Source organism: Atractosteus spatula, chromosome 7 (genome assembly GCF_055471065.1).
Source record: "Atractosteus spatula isolate fAtrSpa1 chromosome 7, fAtrSpa1.hap1, whole genome shotgun sequence".
NCBI classification, from domain to species: Eukaryota; Metazoa; Chordata; class Actinopteri; order Semionotiformes; family Lepisosteidae; genus Atractosteus; species Atractosteus spatula.
The window spans coordinates 49760140-49781507 of record NC_142712.1 but is presented as its reverse complement, the minus strand read 5'-3'; the positions used below and the strand labels follow the sequence as shown (position 1 = coordinate 49781507).

The following is a 21368-nucleotide window of genomic DNA, read 5'->3' as shown; positions in this document are numbered from 1 at the left end:
CCACTTTCAACTGATGAAAAAATAGGGAAGTCTCTGTATTGTGGACCATACTAATGATATTGGTTTACCAATACCAATAACGGTCAAATGTGGGGAACAGTAACTACATCATCTCAGTTGTAAACCAGCACCCCTGTGACAGGACCGCATAAATGCGGAGTTGAAGCAGACTTTCCAACACAATCCTAAGAACACGCTGTTAGGCTCCAGATGCCTTTAGAGTTGAATCTGTTTATGGACACATATCTGACAGTTTGTATCTAAATATATTTTCTTCATCCCAATATTTACTTGGGAAGTATGTTACTTCTGCACCCGGGTAGCGTAATTCCAGTTCTTTTCCCACCCACGTTCTTAATGATGTAATTTAACTGATTGCTGTATTTAATTTGATGAGTTGAGTTCTTTTCCCCAAGTCTTAGTCTCTTGATGATCTACAGAGAGCTGCAAGGCTGTGGGACTGTTGGACTCAAAGATTTATGCAACACTAATAGAGACAAAGGAAGAAGGCCAGTAAATTAGAAATTAACTACATTGCAGGTGGACACGTTGAAAAGCAGTCAAGGAGTCCTTTGTGTGTGTATGAGCATGTGTTTGTGTGTGCTTGTGTATTTGTATGTGTATCTACATGCACGTGTTTGTGTGCACGGTTGTGTATTTGCAAATTAGTGTGTGTGCTAGTTTGTGTACATGCACATGAGTGTGTGTGCGCGCATGTACACATTTGCGTGCATGCACAGGAGTGTGTGCTAGTGTGTGTACATGCATTTGTGTGCATGTACATGTTTGTGTACATGCATGAGTGTGTGTGCTAGTGTGCGTGCGTATGCACGAGTGTGTGTGCTAGTGTGTGTACAAGCACATGAGTGCTGCGCAGGTCTGCCTCAATGAAGCAGGCTGTGTCCGGACAGGAAGAACGACAGCAGGCCCAGGAACAGCACGGAGGCGGCGGGTTGCAGCGACAGTCCAGTGGACCTTCCTGTCAACAAGAAGAGCAACACTGAGGAACTGCACTCTGGGTAGCAATCAACATCAGCAGCACCGCAGAGAGAGGAGCACGTCAGACACCGCCTTCTCCAGACATTTGTTTCTGTTATTGTTCACCTGCCAAACATGCTTCGTATTTCCAGAGAGTTCATGTCAGTGTGAAGGATTTAAGTTACCACTCTAAGAAGTGCTCAGGTCTGAGAAGATGGAAAACACTCGCTGTCCTACAGTATAGCTGCCTTCATAGCTCTTTTCTCTTAGGCTCCATTACAACTCTGGAGTGACACACCAGTCCATCCTGTTCATATCACTGGGCTCTGGGCGTGACGATCTGTCTGGCTGTTTTGGCAAGGTCTCTTTCATGGGAGAAGTGAGAAGAAGACAACCCACACACTGCCACACTAATGTAATTACTGAGCCACATGTTCTTTATTGAAATCAGCGACAAAAGCACAGCGTTCGGCTCCTTCATTGTGAACAAGTATCAGGTGAACATTCAGTGCTGATGAATATTATATGAGTATCAAGGTGCTGAGGATCATTATAAAGTGTGAATGCTTGTTCCAGGGGCATGTGCTCGTAGGTATTATAAATGAACTGTCCTGAGGATGGCTCTGTAGCTGAGATATTTAGAGTATTTAACGTCTTCTTTGTGCTTTTCAGCCTGGAATGAACCTCTGCCCATTCCATTACACGAATCAGGCTTAGAGTAGTTCCATCTGGCCATAACGAGTTTCTCAATGTAAAGCAGTATGATGTGAATGGTTATCTCTGCATCTGCTGTCGCTATATGCCAAGTTGACATTTCTAGCTATCCCCCTGCTCCTGGTTTCTGGAAAGCCATTGTCAAAGCAGATATTGACCAGGCCATGTCAACATGAGGACCATTGTGGGGTTTTTTTTTCCCCATGGACTAAATTTTCGAGAACGACCAAGAGATTCAATTTCTTATTACAAGTTTGGCTGATAGCTGTGAGATACTAATTGTGGTGAGAGGCGCTATATAAAGCGTAAGGTAGTGTGTCGCACCCCTGAAGTCCACCGGCTTGTCCTCCCAGGGCGTCAGCACCATGGACAGCGCTGTGAGCTGCATGCTGCTCAGAGCTTGGCGCTGGCTGGAGGTCACAGCTGCAGCCTGGTCATAGGAGAACATCCGGATCTGGTCCGGACTGAACACCACCTGCTCAGGGGCAGGAGAGGGAGCAGGGTCATGAAACACAGGGACAACACTCATACAGGAAAGGACATTTTCTTAACCGCTGGTCAGATTTTTGGAAATCCCTAAAACATCAAAAGCTGAAGAACTCAGAGCAGGAAATGCTAAGCTGGCACAGTTAAGAAAATAATTAGTTTAATTTTCTAATGAAGATCTTGGTTGGACAGAAAACTTAATTAGGGGGTGGACCTCCAGGCCTACAGATGAGAACCCCAGACAATAAGTGAGTTATCTTTAGGTACTTGTTTAAGTTTTAATTAACAAAAAGAATAACCTAGTTTGCAATCAGCTGGTACATGCAGGGTACCGGCATGCACCTCAGTTTTAAATACCCACCTCCCCAAAAAACACAGCCGAGAGGACTTACGGAGAACTTGGCCGGGGGGATGAGTGAGATGGCCAGTGGAGTCATTCCCTCTATCTGTTCCTTCACCAGTGAGGACAGGGACATGTCGGGAATACCTGCTACTCATTCACACCAGAGGGCAAGAGACAGCAGCTGAGAAACTCCACTGACCACAGCAGACATTGTACATATATTCTCAGTTTATCTGTAACACCGTGGAAAATTAATGGAATTACTTATGTGCTGAATTAATAGAACAACGTGTTTTTGTTTTAAGTTAGAATTGTTTAGATTTTTTTTTTTGTTAGAAAATCAACTGCTTAGAATCTCCAGTTGTGTGTTTTTCATATCTCAGCTCACAACTGGCAGCCCACTGGAGCTCAGCAGGTGTGAGCCTGGTGAGTACCTGGATGGGAGACCTCCTGGGAAAAAGGTTGCTGCTGGAAGAGGTGTTAGTGGGGCCAGTAGGGGGCACTCACCCCGAGGGTCATGTGGATCCTAATGCCCCAGTATAGTGATAGGAACACTATACTGTAAAAAGGCACCGTCCTTCGGATGAGACGTAAAACTGAATCTCTGTAGTCATTAAAAATCCAAGGGCGTTTCTTGAAAACAGTAGGGGTGTTACCCCGGCATCCTAGCCAAATTTTCCATTGGTTCTTACAAATCATGGCCTCCTAATAATCCCCGTCTATAAACTGAACTCCCCACTGATAGCTGGTGTGTGGTGAGCATCCTGACGCACTATGGTTGCGTCACATCATCCAGGTGGGGCTGCACACTGGTGGTGGGGGAGGGGAGTCCCCATTACCTGTAGAGCACTTTGAGTGGAGTGTCCAGAAAAGCGCTACATAAGCAGTAAGGAAGTGTAGACAGACCCCTCTGACCCGCCAACCTCCAAACCACCTGTCTTCTTACACGTCACAGGCTTGGTAGCCCTGTGCCGAAGGCTCAGCGCCCACAGGAGGAGAGGCATGTCCCTCACAGGAAGTATCACATGTGTGCAAGTGCGCAGGAAGTCACAGGGGTCACAGGGTCACTAGCAGCCAGCACAGCCCTGGCTGACACTCCCGGTCCTACATCCGGCCGCGCCCAGCCCGCTGTGTCACATTGGATAGTGACGTGACCGAGGCTGGAACCCGGGACGCAACGCGTTTTGGACACCGCCTTCAGAACCAAGGCCTCGCTCCAGCTCCAGTGGCGAAGCCAACGAAGGAGCTCCATGGCAGCGAGAGTGCGGGGGCTCCTTCGGGCTGGCCCGCGGGGGCTGCGTGAGGGAAGTAGCGGGTACCTGCAACCGAGCCGATCTCCATGAAGACCTCGGGGCCCCAGGAGCTGATGGGCCCGAACGTCGCCGCCTGAGACAGGAGGCCCACCAGTGAGCCCAGCTGCTGCTCTGAGCAGGGCAGGTTCATCCGGCCGATCCACAGCACTGCCTTACTGTCAGGGAGGGAGACAGACTCTTTAAGCTTGTAGCAGTGGCTTAAGCACGTCTTAAACAATGCATTTCACAGCCAAACCCTCTTCACTTTGGCTTCACGTACCGTACCCTCAGCGTAACCCAGTCAATGACTCCAGTCAAGGAAGCATGCACAGTTTTCAAAGCCACTTGCAAAAGATTACATGAACTCGATGAAGTGTTGAACCTTCTTTGTGTTTGGGCAATTGGCTCGGCAGCATCCTCCATTGCAAGACGAAATCACCACATAATTCAGAGCTTTGGAGCATAAATCAATTTTTTAGAAACTGAAACATGTTGAGCGTGGCTCCATACTGGCACTCAAACTGCAGCTTTTTCTATGCAGCTGGATGCTCTGATAGATGTTGTGGGGACAAGGCCTATTATTGCACTTAAAAGTAAGTGATATTAAAGATTTCTGATAATCTGTGTGTGTCTTGACCAAGCAGCCTGTTGTCACAGGAATGAGCCCCTGATTGTGATCTCAGCCTTGGAAGACCTGGTGGTCTTTTCATGTGGGAGTTTCTGTGACAGGTTACAGGCTGCTTGGTCAAGGCAAACAAAGATTATTTGAAATCTTTAATAACACTTAATTTTAGGTGACATAATAAGCCCTGTCCATACAATGCGGTCATGCTGTCTCTAAGGAAATGAGGTTCTCCTGTGGTCTAATGGTTTGTTCTCATCATATACCCATCTGACATTCTTATTGCTTCTGTACTGAGCCGGTGCCTCTGCCCTACCTGAACTCCACTGGGTTGAGGGTCGTCATGTCAGCAGTTTTAATCCCACACACGATGTACCCCAGTGCCACCAGCGTGTTGGAGTCCAGCTTGCTGGCTGTTAGCTTGGTAGAATTGAGCACAGATCCGAAGAGCACTGAGAGCTGTGGGAGAGAGGGTGGAGCAGCCTCACTTTCCTGCACTCTCACAACACTGACGCTGTCCAGCTCTTCCTACATAAACTAGCAGGACACTGATGCTTTATGTCTACAACTTTCAACCAGGCAAGGCCAGCAAGGGAAAAAGCAGATGGCTTTAACTGTATAGTTAATTTAGAGGCAGAAAAAAATAGTAATATAGATTCCTTGTTAAACTAAGCCAGTACAAAAGAATATCCTATCATATCAACAATAAGCATAATCAGAAAGGCAAAAGATTCCCAACTAAGCAGTTTGTACTGCTCTCCAAAGCCAAATATATATGCATAAAACCTCCACAATCAGATACAGAGAAGGAGAGAAGTAGAGACAGAAAAAAAGAAAATGACAAAGTGTGTCTGTTGTGCGTGTTGTTGTCTGTTGTATCAATACAGAAATGATCTGGCAAGGACACGTACACACACCCCAGCACTAACATGCCCGTGCGAGATGTACCTGTCTGGGGCTCCAGGTGTCGACCTGGCCCAGGGCAGACACAGTGCGCAGGTCAGACAGGGTCAGGCGGCTCAGCTCGTCATCTGTCAGCCGGACGGCCAGGTAGCCCAGCTGGGCCACCACACTGGGGGAGAAGGAGGAGGCAGGGCCATAGATCTGCAGGGACAGGGAACCAGAGGAGCTACAGCGATGCTGTGGTACAGATGAAAGTCTTAGGAGGAGCTAAAGTGAGCTTCTAAATGGATTGGCCTCACAAAAAAATCTTATTTGTAACAAGCAACCATTAATGAGATTTCTGCCCTGATTCTAAGAGACACTCCTCGACTTCTTGGTGGCTTTTAACTGAGAGAATTAAGTGAATTGTGTCTATTCCCTGCTGAGGAGCTCGAATGTGAGTGGGCTCTAGCTGTGTGACTGCTCACTCACTCCCTTACCTGTTTGACCTTGTTCAGGAGCACCGTGAGCTCATAGGGCGTGAAGAAGGGTTCCTGGCCAATCAGCTCAAGGCAGTTGACAAATGCTTCGGCAGGCATGCTGGTCAGGCTGTCCACACTCCAGGCTGAGGGACGGGTGGCACGCAGACTCTCACAGCTGGGCACCAGAGTCGGAGCTGCCAGGGAGATAGACATCGCTGACATTACACATGCATGGGAGGGTGATGAGAGAGGGGTGCCACCCACTGGTATATTGGGTAAAAAGATCATGAAACCAAGGTTCAACCAGGAAGCCTTGGCATTAGCAACATGTTCTAAACAACATACTGTAACTACTTTCTCCATTCAAAGGAAACAAATATTTCGGTATTATTGAAAAATGCACTGAACTAAAAAAGAAGAGAAATAACCAATTGTTGCAGGCTATGTTGGCTTACTTATCCTAGAGAGCTTTCCAAGTCTCAGGAAGCCCAGAAAGTGCTGAAGTATGAACTGCTGACTCTCGAAAACAGCTCGCAGATCCGATGCATCTGTGTTCTGCTGACAGAGGGCGCCAAACTCACTGCTCTCCCACTTCTGCTGGCCCAAAAACAACCTCTCTATCCTCTCTTGGGTCATCAGCATCTGAGAAAAGGACACAAGGAGGTCAGCATGGCCCATTCACACACGTAAAAGGCTCTGATTCATATTTCCTCTGTGAGGGCTCTCTGCCTACCGGGGGCAACTTCTGGACAGTGGCTCTGGGAAGGAAGAAAACAAATCTGTCCACCTGATCCAGTGTCTGTGATGTCCAGCTCGGTATGGGCCTTAAAAGACAGAGAATAGTCAGTGGGACTTTCTTTGCAATACAAAAACACAAATCAAGAGAAGGAGGTGAATTACTGGTACCCAGTATTTATCCAATCAGGGCATAGTAATTAGCTGTAGCCTTAATATAGGAATAAGATGATATTAACAGCAGAATGCAAAGTAAAAAGAAAGAAGAAAAGCACAACATTTTGACTGTGGTGCCTCTTCAGATGTGTGAACACAGCATGGAAATAACATCTGCTCGGTCCTCTGCAGCTCACAGTTACTCAGCTCCTCACACAAACCTCTTATCAAAATGATGCTTTCAGAGTTTAGCTTGATGCTTCCTGCAGGCAAAGTCCAACCCAAAAGCCCAAGGCTTTCTTTTTATTCATCGTGAGATTTCATACCCAAAAGTGGCATTTTCCTGCAGTATCCTCCCTACGATTTCTTTCTTGTTCTTATCGAAGCAGAAGCCCCTGATGTGCTCGATGTTTTCCACAAAATACTGCCGGTTGATTTGGATAAAAATTTCGTCCACCACAAAGGTTGCCATGGCGCCCAGGGATTCAAACTCGTCCTTGGAGAACTCCCCCGTGTGCATGCCCTGCAAGACAGCACACGTGCTCACAGCATCCCTGTATGACTCTGCACAATCACCTGCAACAGCACAGCGAAGAGCAGATGCAATAGAACACAGCCACACACTTACAAACCCATGGTATAGCACAGTCAATACACTGGGTCATTTTCAGGACTTATGTTCATCACTGTTACTTTACTGCACCTTCTTCAAAAAAGGAAAAACACACATCACGCATTTACAGAAAAGCAATTTGGAAACTTCAAGCACTCTTGAAGTTGGAATTCTGCCATCCTTAAGACATTTTCTGATTTTATAGTGGGAAGCTTTAGGTCTTATTAGGACACAATAGGAAATCAAAGTTAGTAAGGTAATTGCTTTCTTAAATACAAACTACAGTGACAATGAGTAGAAAAACAGTGACCAGCTTTTATCAAATAACTATCAGAAAGAAACCTTAATGTATAGAAAGGTGAAAAGGAATGTGCAAAATTGAAGATCACAAACCCCCTTGCAGTTAAAACAGTGCAGGACAGCGTCACTGAAACTAACAGGACAGCTTGATACTGCTCTTACCAGCCTCTGTACAATCTTGTCCACCAGCAGGACCTGTTTGATGTTGGGTAAACGGAGAAAGTACAGTGGGGCCTCCACTATCATCGTCTTCAGAGTATTCATCATGTCCACAGGGAAGTTCTTTATGGTGCTGACCCTACAGATGTCATCACAGAGGATATAAGGAGAGAGAGAGAGCAGGGGAGAAAGAGAAACAAGCTACCACACTGAAAGAGCAAATTAAAAACTGAAAACCGCAGCAAATAATCCAAATGGGGAAAACAGCACAGTCAAATGTCAAAATCTATGAGTGTCACATAAAGCAAAATAGAAAACAGGCAAGAGATGAGACTCACGAAATCTCCAGAGCTATCTGACTGCCCAGTTTCCCCAGCAGCTCCGGGAAGAAGTTGAAACTGTACAGCTCCTCATTGATGCACTTTTTCTGATGGGTAGGTGGCAGGGAGACAGGGATAAGTAAACTGTTCTGTGATCAAAGATCATTGAAACCTGTTCTCAAGAATTAAAATACAAGTCTCACGCAGAGATGCCTGCTTGGGGATTTCCTACTTTAAGGACGGAGCCCAGGGCTCACAGGTCATTGTACTTACCATTGAGGTGTGAAGGTCGACAGGGAGATCTCTCAGAAAGGTCAGGATCGTGCTGATCGAAGAAGAGGAAGGCCGGGAGAGGAAGAGGTGTCTCAGAGATCCACAGTCAGTTCCTTGGACTACCGTCCCCAGACGTCTGGACACACACACACACACAACAGACAGCCACAGATTACTTTCAACACAAAAAAACACTAACTTGAATTTAACGACCCAGTTTCTGAAAGAGGAAACCCAGCTTAAGATGCAGATTTCCAAAGCCTCATCTTTAACTTCAACGTCACGCCTCCCACACGTGTGAAGAGGATTGTCCAAATCTGTTGAGACTGTGTTACACATGATCATGCTCTATTAAATATGTGGCTAATTAGAAAACAAAAGCTATTAGCAGAACTGGATTTTTAATAAGGAGAAACATTGTTAATGTGTGGAGAGCACAGTACGATTCGCAATTCTTAGATGATGAAGATTGATGCAGTTCATGAAACCGATGCACGTGATAAATGAGGAGCTATCCCACCAGCCCCATCTGTGGGAGCCCTGCAAGAAGTGAGCGGTGACAAAAGGTCTTTATCGTTCTTCGCTCAGCAGACTTCGCGTGTGACTGGACGGACAGAGTAGGGCACTATCTCAACAGGACATGACAGATGGGGTGCAGTCCACTCAGGTGGACCAGCTGGCCAGTGGCAGAATTATCAATGGATCTATTTTACAGACATCACATTTTCCTTGTTAAAGAAAACCACACCTTCAATTTTCAGTCCATCTTATAGTTGTGCAAATTGTCTCCTGTAGGCCAGACTGACAATTTCCGTTTGCTACAGTGGCTTCCTGCTTTGTCACTTCTTCCTACAGCGATATATGAGCTCACAGGGCTGAACAATGCAGACTAAAAAATTAATCTGTCTCTATTTTATCTTCTGCAGTGCAGTATTCAACTTACAAGAAATCATCTGTAGACATGTTCACTAGAGTCTTCAGGGCTTCTTTAAAAAGCACTTTGGCCTGGAAAAGAAAATTTTCTTATTAATATTATTTTTTTTAAGAAGAAAAGACCCACCCATATTTAAGTGTGCGTTTACAGAGCGCTCCACTTTTTGACAGCACCCATGGGATAATGTTTAGCTTTCGGCATGACTATTGGCATCAGGCCCTGCTCATTCGTTCGCAATGTCGAGCTGCCCTGTCTATTTTAGGTCCATACGAGATTCGTTGGCGTGATTTGTTATGTTCATCTGATCGGTTTCCACTTCGCTGTCAGATGTCTGTAGGCTCGGAAGCTAAGGGGCATGCAAGGGGTTTAATTGCACAGACAGTCTAATATGCAGATTAAGAGAGGATAAACCAGCTTCCCCAGCCAGCTTAGACGTACAGCTTGTTAAAGGGCTGACATGTTACAGCTGATGGAGCACGCTTTGTTAACTGCTGCTCCTCTGTGATCAGAGCGTGAGGGAACAGGCAGCGTACTGAGGCACTCCTGGTCCAGTCAGCCTAAAGCAGCCCTGACCTGCTCGTTAATAATTCAACACTTAATTAAGGAAATGAAGACGGCACAGAGCCCAGACCTCGCCCTGCCGAGATGAAAGGAACAGCAATGAGGTGGTTGCTGCAGTGACATGTCTCCTAGCAAAGACCCTCGTCCCTCCTGTCTCTCCCCATCGTATTGCTTGACGGGAGGTTTAGCTTTGCGGGGCGTGTGAGTGTCTTGTAAGTGGGAGGGTCCAGTGCACGGCCAACAGCGTGCAAGCACTTGTGCGGTGGAGTGCAATACACTTGAAGTATTGAGGTCTCAAAATGTGTAGGAACCCCAAATTGAACTTTAGAAGGCAGCTCGCCTGACAGATATAGTCTCCGACTGGACACATGGGGTACCAGGGAACCAGACCTGCTGCGTGTTCCAGCTGCACTTCCGGGCAGTGGTCAGGTTGGCGAGAAGCAGGGAGGCGTGGGGTCTCACACTCAGGAGGGCTGTAAAATGCAGCAGGGAATCCGCAGAGGCCAGCCGGCCCGAGATCTCCTGGGAGCCCTGGAGACACACAGACAGACATTCCAGAATGTAAAGAGCTCACTCTACCCGTCTGTCTAAATCCTTCCATTCCCAGTGCATGTCCTGTCCTTTATCACACAGGATAAGAGTGCATTCTTTGCATATCTGGCTGTCGATCCTGGCCAGATTTTTCTCGTCTTTTCTGAAGGCAGTGGGCGACCCATTGAGGGGTGGTTCGTCGCCAGTCTTACCCAGAGCTTGGCGGTGATGGCATTCGTCTGGGCGGGGCTGAGCAGGGCTGGGTTGGCAGTGATGTTGGGCAGAGCGGCCAGGAGGACGTCTCCTGGCAGAGACTGCAGTGTCTCCACCCGCACACCGCTTATCAGAGAGCCCAGCGCCGACAGCTGCTCGGTCACCGCCGGCTGTGGAGAGACAGCACCCTCACTCAGACCCACTCCTGTGCTCAAACTCAACACATCTACTGCTGTGCAGGGACGGTGCCTTTCGTATGCAAACAAAAACCCAAGTGACGCAGCTGGAGAAGTCTAAAAGACATAACGAGATGCTTCTGTGGGCCTCTTCTTCCATTGAAGGGTTGAAATGTTTTGGTTACTGAACACCCTGCGCTCATCCTGTTTCAGATTGGAATCGACACCGGCACACACCGCGTTTCCCAGACACAAGCCGAGCAGCTTGTCCAGGCCTTGTCCTTAAATAATCAGTCCTCTGGCACACTCTGCATGCAGCAGCCTGAGCTTCAGAGGGAGAGCACTGAAAAAATCCCCAAAAAGCCTTACGACACCTACACTGTTGCTCTGCGAGATCTTGTCAACAATTTCCCAGGCCTACAAAATAAAAAGAAACAAAATACAAATCATTATTTTACACACGATAGGGTTTCAGTATTATTATAATCTTCCCATGTACTTCAAATGATAGACATCTAAGAGACCAAACACTGAATAAAGTTCAGGGAACGAAGATGACCGTCATTTATTTTTGTGTTTTATGAAACAGAATCGTTATATTTTATAGCAAAGTGAGCTGAGTCAGCTGTGTTGAGGTGTTGAGAAAAACAGCCGGGGTTCAGTCATGCTGTTTTAATCAAAGGCATCAGAAGGAGGGACAGGAAACAAACAGCGACTGTGTGGGCCTTTCTCAGCAGTCAGCAGGGCGTGTCAGTCTCCATCCCACAGCTGCGCGGACAGCCCATCTGTCTCACCCTCACCGGGATATCATATATAGAGTCACTTTCCCCCCCAGCATGTAGATAATCTCTTATGGACATTTAGCCTGGTGTGGTCACCAATACCATGGGTATTCACATTCATTGCCATTTACTTTCCTTAAGCTCTGTCTTGGTTTCGCTGGGTTTTACTAAAACACACTACGACAATATCATGAGTTACCAAAGCAAAATGTTTGCAAGTGCTGAGCACAACTATCCTTATTAATGCTTACCGCAGTATGTATTACTTTAGTCTACCATTGATCTTGTTGGACAAAACCGAGCTTGGTAATTCAATACCATTACAAGACATTGAATCTTCTAATATACTAATTACACTGAATTGATCCTTAATTGCTTAATTATTCCAGGTGTTAAAGATCACTTTGGTAATTAAGGCTTAGCTGCAGCAAAGACTTACAATGGAATTTTAGTGCCACGTCTCCTTTCTGGATCTTGAGTATTATAAGACAGAAAACAGGAACAGGAGGCTAAAAACACAGAACAGGAGAGGGAAAGCAGTGAAGCAGACAGGAATGCAAGGGAAGACCTTTGCACAAGTGAAAGACTACTGAGCCTATGATGAGGTGAGCGCTGACTCACCTGCGCAGGTGTGAAGCGGCTGGTGTGGAGGGCAGGGAGGGCAGCCAGCAGCTGTGCTGAGGAGAGCTGGCGCAGGAAAGGCAGGCCCAGCCAGGGCAGGAGCTCCGCCAGGTCCGAGAGCTGCTGCGCGCTGAGAGAGCTCGTGTTCTTGAGCAGCCAGCTGTCACCGAGGAACAGCCCCGAGATCTGCACAAGACACAACATCTCAAAGGAGAGCTCTCCACACGGACGAGATCACGCAGCATGCTGTTCTTGAAACAGCGTGCCTTGACAACAGCAGACCTTGAGAGCACCCGTCAAGACAATGAAACAAAATGCAATCGGTTTACTGATCGTTCTTATTTTTTTCTCCTACAAGCTGAGAGGAATAAACCAGCGGGCTTCCAGTGCTACAGGGTAGAGATTCAGAGACTCCTAGTTTTACCATTTCACCGGGAACTGCCAGTCCCTGCTGGATACACTCCTTCACATTCTCCTGGATCATGGCGAAGGCCTCCCTCTTTTTGTATGCCAGTAAATCGACAGTGCTCGCAAAACAGGTCAGGTTCCCCAGCCTTTTGGAAAGCAAAGAGCAGATCCAAAATGATAACAGGGCGAAAAACAAAACACCAATCTGACAGAAATGACCTCCCCCTTTTAAATGTTTTTTCTCAGACTTTCACTGACAGCTTTGCATTCATTATTTTACACAGTTGCTTGATGGGAAAGCTATACAAGTCCTAGTTGTGAATTAATGCAACACTACTCACGATGATGAAGTGCACAAGTTGGTAGATTAACAGAGATCGAGATCTTTTTGCTTCTGTCACAGGGAGGGCTGGAGGGGTGCCCACGTGTTCTTTTAAAATGGAATGATGGCTCAACTACTTTTGCACCCAACCAAGAGTCATAAGACAGAAATCCCACTGCTACCACCAAATGTCACAGGGAGGTAGCTGATAGGACCTCAGCGTGGTGGAACTCCTGGCTTATAACTCTTAGAGGAAGGGTTTGTATATTTTTTGTGTATTTTTGTTCTACTTGTTATTTTTGGACTATATATAATTGTTTGTTGGTTTGTGGGGAGCACTGTCCAAATAAACCACCACTTTTGCAAATGCTGTTGCAGCTGAGCCATCATTCCATTTTAAAAGAACTCACTTGGGCACCCCCCCCCCCTCCCTGTGACAGCTTCCTTCTCAGGACATAAAAATAACAGTACCTTGCTGTTTCTTTTTTTCCAGCATTGAATGTTGAATTTACACACTCACATCTTAATGTCAGAAGAAGACAGGTTTCTGTAAGCTTTCAGAATGCTCTGAGCCACAAACTGACTCTGCAGGCTGTTCAGAGAGTTGTTCAGGAGAACGTCGAGACCATTGAAAATCTGAAACGGGAAAGAATCACACATTGCAACTGCAGCTTTAGTGATTTGGAGACCACTAAAAGCATCTGAGCAGCCATAGTTTCATGACCTAGCTCTTCCTTTAACTAGTGCACCTCTCTGGACACCAGCTCTTCATTTGCAGTGATGATGAAGAGATCCACACAGCAGTAACATGCAGTGGTTTCTGAGCATGTTCAGTTCCATTCTGGTTTGTATCGTAAGTTTGCTTATTTCACAGCGTGGCTGTTGTTAGTTACCTGCACAGATGAGAGACTCTGGAATTTGCTGAAGGGAAGGTACACTATCAGATCTCCGGTGTCCTGGATGAAAGTCGGGGGATTAGAAGACGTGTTTAAGAAGAGGCTGGAGGAGCTGAACCATTTCCCAAATGCCTTCTTCTGGTCGAGAGAAAGCTTCTGCAGGTTGGCATTTATGATATTCAGCCTGGAGTTGATAGAGAAATGAATGTCAACACTTGGCCTTCATTTGAATAGCAGGCACTGCTTTAAAAAGCTCATCAATAAGTACAAAACACAAGGTCCAATCCTAACCTTAAGCTAACAATATCCCTAACACTAATCCCAGGTCCAACTGTAACTCTAACCCAAACCCATCTCTTAGCCCAACCCTAAATGTCACTTTAGATATTTCTGTAATTCTAACTCCACATGCTATTTCCATCCTTAGTCCAACCCCAACCTGAGGTCTCTGTCAGTGCCTAGCCTGGTGAAAGTCTTGCAGAAAAGTGATGCAAACAGCACACAGCAAACCGAAGTTCTTACACATCTGTATTGCCCTGTAGTGGGGGCAGCGATAAGATATCAGGCACAGTGGCATAGGGCAGCAGAGGCGCCAGGTCCACAAAGATGGTACTGTCAGCATAGAGGTGCTTCTGGAGAAACACGGAGACCAAGATCCTCAGGTAGTCCTGTGTGATCTAGGTCAGAACAAGAAGCGACAAGCAGTCATCTGTGGGACACTGAACAGGAATGAAGCTTAGACCAAAATCTTGACATCTGGAAATAAAGGAGGGATGGGTCTGAGCAGGGGTGGCCTGGTGGCGCAGTGGCTAGCATTGCTGCCTCGCACTGCAGTGGCTCTGGGTTCAAATCTTTTCTGCATGGGGTTTGTATCTTCTCCCCGTGGGTACGTGGGTTTCCTCCCAGTGCTCCGGTTTCGTCCCGCGCTCCAGAGCTATACTGGTAGGTTAATTGGCTGCTGGGAAAATCGGCCCTGGTGTGAGTGTGTGCGCCATTGTGTCTGTGTGTGCCCTGTGATGGAGTGGCATCCTGTGCAGGGCGTCCTCTGCCTGGTGCCCGCTCTTGCAGGGATAGGCTCCAGCTCCCCTACGGCTCTGAATGGGACGGCTGGCAGATCAGAGTCCCACCGAGCTCAGTGTAAACTAGTCCTACCGATCTAGTCATACAGGAGGGCCTGAAGAGTGGCTGCCTGTAACATTTGTTCTGTATGGCACTGTGAGAGCACCTTTTGATGGCTCTGCGCAGACACGTGCCCACGAGCCCTTTTCCAGGAGAGCCGCAGGGCAATGGTGGGTGGAAGCTTCAGGGATGGTAGCCTTAGCAAGACAGGAGCACTCACCTGTACAGCCTCCATGTTCCTGGTGAGATACTGCAGTATCTGCCTGGCCGTCGTGCTGTCTGTCGCCGCCAGCACTGCTCGCAGGTTCTTCAAGGGGATCCGGAAGTACTCCTGCGGGCCAAGACGCACACCAAAATGAGGCACAGGAGGACAGCTCTTTTAACAGCCGTAAAGACAGAGCACAAACGGAAAAGGGGCGTTTCCACACGGGCCACACCGAGGGAGCTGCTCGTCTGTGGCGATGCCAGGATGTTTTGAATCCCCGTGCTCTCACCTTGATGAGAAAGAAGCCGTCGTGTGAGACCTCGCGCGCTGTCTGCATCATGCTCGTCAGGACGTTCTGTTTGCAGAAGAACACAAACCGACAGTCATGCAGAAAGAGAACACTGGAAACCGATTTGAAATAGATAATACGAATAATATCTGAATTATCTAAATATGAATATATCTAACTTATTCAAGTAGGTAGCTGTGTCAGTGTGCGTAGGCTGCAAGGGAACAAGCAAAGGGTTTATTCCATGCTGAAAAGAGAAGAAGGGAAACAACGTTTCGGCTGCAGAGCCTTCTTCGGGTGTGAAGAAGTAGGCTTCATACCTGAAGAAGGCTCAACAGCTGTTGTGTTTCCTTTCTTCTCTTTTCAGCATGGAATAAACCTTTTACTTCTTCCCTTGCATATCTAAATTGTGACTGTTACTTATGAATTTGGATGCTTTATGTACAGATAGATTTACATACAAGGTATACACGCAAATGCAGGGAACAAATGTAGGTCAATTCAACTGTTTACATGTCCATCCATCTCCTAACCTCTTCATCCAACTGAGGGTCAAGGTCGCAGGGATGCTGGAGCCTATCCCAGCAAGCAATGAGCTCAAGGCAGGATACACCCTGGACAGGACACCATTCTTTCACTGGAAACACACAGACACACTCACACCAGGTCCAGTTTTCCCAAAAGCCAATTAACCTAGCAGCACGTCTGACTTTAGGGAGGAAACCCACGTAGACATGGCAAGAACATTCAAACTACATGCAGAGAGTACCCCAGGAATTGAACCCTGGGCCGCAGCACTACGAGGCAAAAGTGCTAACCATTTTGCCACTATGCCACCTGACACATTTACCATGCATTTTTGCTAAGTAAGAACCATCTGTACAGGCTATAGTAGCCCAGATACATAGTGTTGTGTCTGGGCTCTGCTTACCCCAAAGCACTGCAGAAGAACTCTCTTGTTCTCGAAGTTCTTCTCATACTCCAGGTAAGCCCTGACAGACTCCAGCACGCTGAGGTGAATGTTCGCCGACACGTGGAATGAGATCAGACGATTATCTTCCAGGACCACCAGGAGGATCACAACCTGATTGGCTGCCTGTGCGAATGCTGTGGACACCTGCTCGGTAATGAGGCTGTTTGTCTTCAGACCGATCACCTCCAGCCCACACTGAAGAAAGTGCTGGAGGCCCCGCAACTGGCTGGAGCTCTGCTGGCAGACAGCAGTGAAGTCTACACTGCAGGACCAGTTCAGCTGTCTCACCAGGTCTCTAACAAAGCACGGTTTGGGCTCTGTGTTGTTGCCGCTACTCTGGTTGCTATAGATGTTGTACGTAGCACAGAGGGTACCAACCCAAAAGCTGGAAGGTTCCCGAGTCAGTAAGGAAAGCAGGAAAGAATTTTTGCAAACCAGGGACACAAATTTCGCGTGATCCAAGTCCCAGCACAAAGCCAGCAGGGACGAGTCTGGAAGTTCAACCGCCCAGGACTCGTAGAGGCACTGCTCGGCTGGTTTAAGCTTAGAGACACTCCCCGAACCGGAGAGGTTGGCGCAGAACTCCACGAGCCAGGTGTTGTCGAGGTTGGCCAGCAGGTTCCGGAGGAGCGTTTCGTTGGCGCAGACCCACTGCGTGAAGTTCGCCTTGTCGTAGTCGGCGCACACAGCCACGTCGGTCATGTCGATAACGGCCGGGAGGCTCCACTCGTTGTATCGGCACGCCTGCCCCACAGCCTCACTGGTCTCGTTCTCCCCGCAGGCGGAGAGCAGCCACTCATTCTGCAGCTCCAAGCTGAGCTTCTCGAACAAGGCCATGTTGCAGCACACATTCTTACTGAAGTTCAGCTGGTCATTCTGCCAACACAGGGCTACAACAGAAGGATCCACAAACCCCTCCATCCACTGATCATACGTACACCAGTCAGCAGTGCTGAGATGGCTGTTATTAAACACACTTGAATAGCTGGCACAGTAATCTTTAACCCAGACGTTTTCTTTGTCGCTCATCAGAACCTCAAGTATCTTCGCATCTGTGCAAACTATGCGATTAAAATTCTCGCTGTCATGCTGCGCGCAGATGGACACTGTGACCATGTCTACCGAGGCAGACTCCTTCCACTCACTGTAGCGGCACAGGTCAGCGATGTTTTCCGAAGCAGGAACCTCAGTGGGCGGCTCTGCAAGAGAGCAGTTGATTGACAGCCACGCGTGACCAGGATTGGCAAATATTCTGAGGAACAGCTCCAGATCGTTGCAGAGCGCCTTCTCCAGACCAGCCTGATCCACGGCCCAGCAGAAACTCAGCACCGAAGGGTCCACTGTTTCGGGAACCCAGGTGGAGTACTTGCAGTAGTACCTTTTCGCATCTGCGTCAGAGAAGTTTGTGCAATAGGCCGACAGCCACGCATTGCTTGCATCCTGCATCAGCAGGGGCAAAAGCTTCCCATTATAGCAGACGCCCTGGAAGAAATTCTCCTTGTCGTTCTCGCTGCAGAAGGACACGGAGGCCGGATCGACGCGGCCGGACTCGGTCCAGTTGGCGTACAGGCAGACCAGCTCCCTGAGGCTCAGGGTGGATCTGGCTAGCTGAGATGAAGACTGGCAGTCCACCCCACCGTACAAGAGCGAGGAGATGGTGTGAACGCTCCTGCACCCGCTGTTCCACACCTGCGCGGCCTCGGGGGCAGACAGGTTGCTCAGAGCCTTGCACAAAGAAGAGACTGCGGCGGAGGGCTGCCCGTCCAGGCGCAGCCAGGAGCAGATGGCTCCCTGGACCCGGGTGAAGTTATATGGATCACAGCTCCAGGCCTCCGGAGGGGAACTGGGCAGCAGCGACCGTGTGAACTGAACCGCCTGACACTCGGGGGCTGGGTAGCTGCACAGCGGAGGCTCCGATGGCAGGAAAATGTCCAGGATCAGATCGCCGAAATTCCAGCTGACATTGTGGCTCATTCCCCTAGGCAAAACAGCACACGGTCCCATGAACTGGCCCAGGCAACGGCACAAATGCATGCGTGAAATCAATCAAACACTGCAGGGAAGTCTAAAACGAGCTACTACTGTAGGTCATTAAGTGCTGCAGAACTGTTTCAAGTAAGATATACATGTGGAAAGCAAAGTGTAGTGAAGGCTGCATTTTGAAGAAGGATCTATTTATTTACAACACTATGTATTATGATTGCTCAATACGACTAAGATTATTATTAGAAATATTAGTAATAATAAGCAAACCCAAAAGTATATACAACACACACACAATTCAGATTTTATATTTGATATGATCTTTTGCCTGAAGACCATACTAAATTAAAATCCAAGCAACCCAAGATCTGCCTGTTGTAAATTTCATGCCAAAATCCCATTTCTAGTCAACCATATCTACCCACATTGTAGCCATAGAGCACGGTGGTGGTGGGTGGGAGGGTAGTGTTCTGTTCTGGAAAATTTGAAAATGACTATCCAGTGTTTCACTGTCCTAGTGCTTATGAAGTAAAGATTTGCTCTAGGATTCGGTCGATATTGTTTACAGCTGTGAGGTACTGGCATGCTTCAACCGGAACCGTCAATTCAGAAACATGATATGGGAAACTTACCACATGAGCAGCTGTTTCAAGTCCCCTAGACAGAAAAGAACAAGCAGGAAGGGCAATGATATAACTGCACTGTGAGTGACATTAATCCTGTACGTGCACTTAAAAATTCAGCGGGGATTTTTTTAAAGACGTAGGTCTTTCAATGCAGTGTGTGTCATTACGCTATTTCAGCGCTGCTTTCAATAACTTATTAGAATTTTAACTTAAAATGAAAAGATCTATACAAAACTGCAATGGGCTGTACTTCTTGGGTTTTAAAGCTATTTTACGTTATTAGATTATTGGGAAACCTCTCTCTCTAGAGAACTTTAATATCGTATGGAAATCTATAATTACTATATGAAACACCAGGTGATCCGGGTTCTAAAACACGGTACTAGTCTGCATTCACACAAGTGGTCACAGCAGAAGCAGGTAAGATTTCACGAACCTTGCTGGCACTGCTCATTTTGGTCCATAACGGGAACATCGACCAGGATCTCCAACCCAGTTTGCAAATAACCAGTTGGGGTCAAGATTAAATACGCCAGCACGTCGGCGACGTAATTAGAAAAAGTTGGAAAGATCACTTTAATGAACGCGTGCCAAGCGTCGCTCAGCCGCGCGGAGAAAAACCGGGGCAGGAGACCAGCCCAGGTGAGCAGGCTGTCCTGGAAATCGGCTAGGCGGTCTAACACTGGCGACTCGGGCGTAGGCGAAGGAAAGAGGCTCTGGAAACTCGTCACCAGCGAGCGCCCGAGGTTGCTGGCTTGCGTGGAGCGGCAGCTCTGTCTCTGCATGGAGTCGAGGAGCGACTGCAGATATCTGAATGCCTGCGCGGCTAGATCACTGGCTTCGCCGCCGCAGTCTTCTCTGCCCAGCAGAGCGCAGACTAGCGCACCGGGCAGCTCCTCCAGAGCCTGCTCGGCAAACAGCGGCTGGTAAATCGTATACATGAGTTTCAGGGCGTTGAGGTAGATCTCCATGTCGGTGTCCTCAAACACAGTCGTCAGGATGGTTTGCAAGCCCTCCTTGGTTGCTTCCAAAGAGGGATTACCCGTGTCCGGGATCACTCCGCTCTTGTCTCCGTTCAGCTCTTGTCCTCTGCTGGCTCGCGCGTCGGGAGAATCCATCTTCTCCATCAGCCTCCGCAGACTCCGCTCCAGCGGACTCCCACCGCCCGCGTCCCCTCCGCCCTTTCTGGTCACCGTGTTGTGGTTCGCGAGTCCGGTGTGTCCCCGCTTTGTTAGCAGGTCTTCCGACTGGCCCCCAACACCTCCTGTAAGAATGAATTAAAAAAAAAAAACACACGTCCAAGGTGCTAACACGAAACCAGCCATCTGGGGTAATTGAATCCGTCATCTACAAAAATAGCATTAATTGAGTGCTGGTTTTCTGCGGATAAATGAATAATACGCGTGCGCAAAAATATCCAGTTTACTGCATGATCTTAGTTGTACAGCAAATCTGTTACAAAAGGAAACATTTAATGCTTAAACACTTCCCGCACTTTCAGTTACTTGGATTTGTAACAGTGGCTCGAATTTTAAGGGGGAAAGAAGAAAATGGCTAGGGATAGCAACTTGCAGTCTACGGAAAGTTAATAAGCATGATTAATTCACTGATTCCACATTCAGCTACATCAGACTAACGTTTAGTAGATGTTGTTACATTAAGTATCATGTGAGAGTAACATCTTTTAGCAGATATTGTGGAAAAAAAAGCCTGTTCCATCTCCCCAGGAACTTACCTTGAAAGACACCCAGGACTAAGAGGATAAATACCATTCTCCTCGGCATTTGTGGAGATTTTAGCGGAAGTCCAGCTACGTAAAAACCCAGTAGACTCAGAAACAACCCGAAGTCGGTGCGCATCGCTCCAGTAGCAAAGGGTGGTGTAGGGTGCATTTTAACTGCCGAATTAAAAAAAATATCAATACGAGACTATTATTCAGATAAGAAAAATATTTTCTGTCAAAATGTTAGCACCGTTATTCTGGTCATTTTTCCTTTTTGATTTAAAACGACATCGAAATTCCAAGAAGCAGTTGTTAAACGCGCGGTCTCCGTGTTATCCCTTTTTAAAAGATTTGATTGCTACAAGGTGTTAGGGGAAAAAAAGGGACTTGCGGTACTCTTCCAGCATCTTCCAGTTCTCTCCACGACGACCCCGACGGACTGCCGCCTGCGCCAGTTCACCCGGGGCAATTTCATTTACACGCCACAATGGCTGATGAATTGGCTATCCTTGTCCCCTCTCCTGCAACTTTATCCTCGGGTAATTAAAAGAGCACAGAAAATAGGTGCGGCTAAGAGCTGTGAAATACACGTAAGTTCGCCAATAAAACGCAGAGGGCTTTGAAAAATTAATACGTCTTGTTGATACCCCG

General features: G+C 47.5%; 1 protein-coding gene across 1 annotated transcript; it reads right to left on the bottom strand.

Annotated features, from left to right (window-relative positions):
- Nucleotides 1-884: 884 nt before the first annotated feature.
- strc1 (stereocilin 1) lies at nucleotides 885-20886 on the bottom strand. The gene is made up of 28 exons (XM_088920936.1): nucleotides 20730-20886; nucleotides 19431-20258; nucleotides 19001-19025; nucleotides 16344-18363; nucleotides 15413-15478; nucleotides 15139-15249; nucleotides 14322-14476; nucleotides 13797-13983; nucleotides 13424-13539; nucleotides 12598-12727; nucleotides 12174-12359; nucleotides 11149-11187; nucleotides 10594-10764; nucleotides 10241-10381; nucleotides 9299-9360; nucleotides 8356-8491; nucleotides 8101-8189; nucleotides 7766-7901; nucleotides 7017-7213; nucleotides 6533-6623; nucleotides 6255-6441; nucleotides 5818-5993; nucleotides 5384-5539; nucleotides 4752-4894; nucleotides 3841-3989; nucleotides 2571-2668; nucleotides 2017-2167; nucleotides 885-979 (listed from the first exon to the last, which is right to left on the bottom strand). The coding sequence occupies exons 1-28, from the start codon at nucleotides 20884-20886 to the stop codon at nucleotides 885-887; spliced, it is 6198 nt and encodes a 2065-aa protein (XP_088777062.1).
- Between the last annotated feature and the right edge of the window lie 482 nt (nucleotides 20887-21368).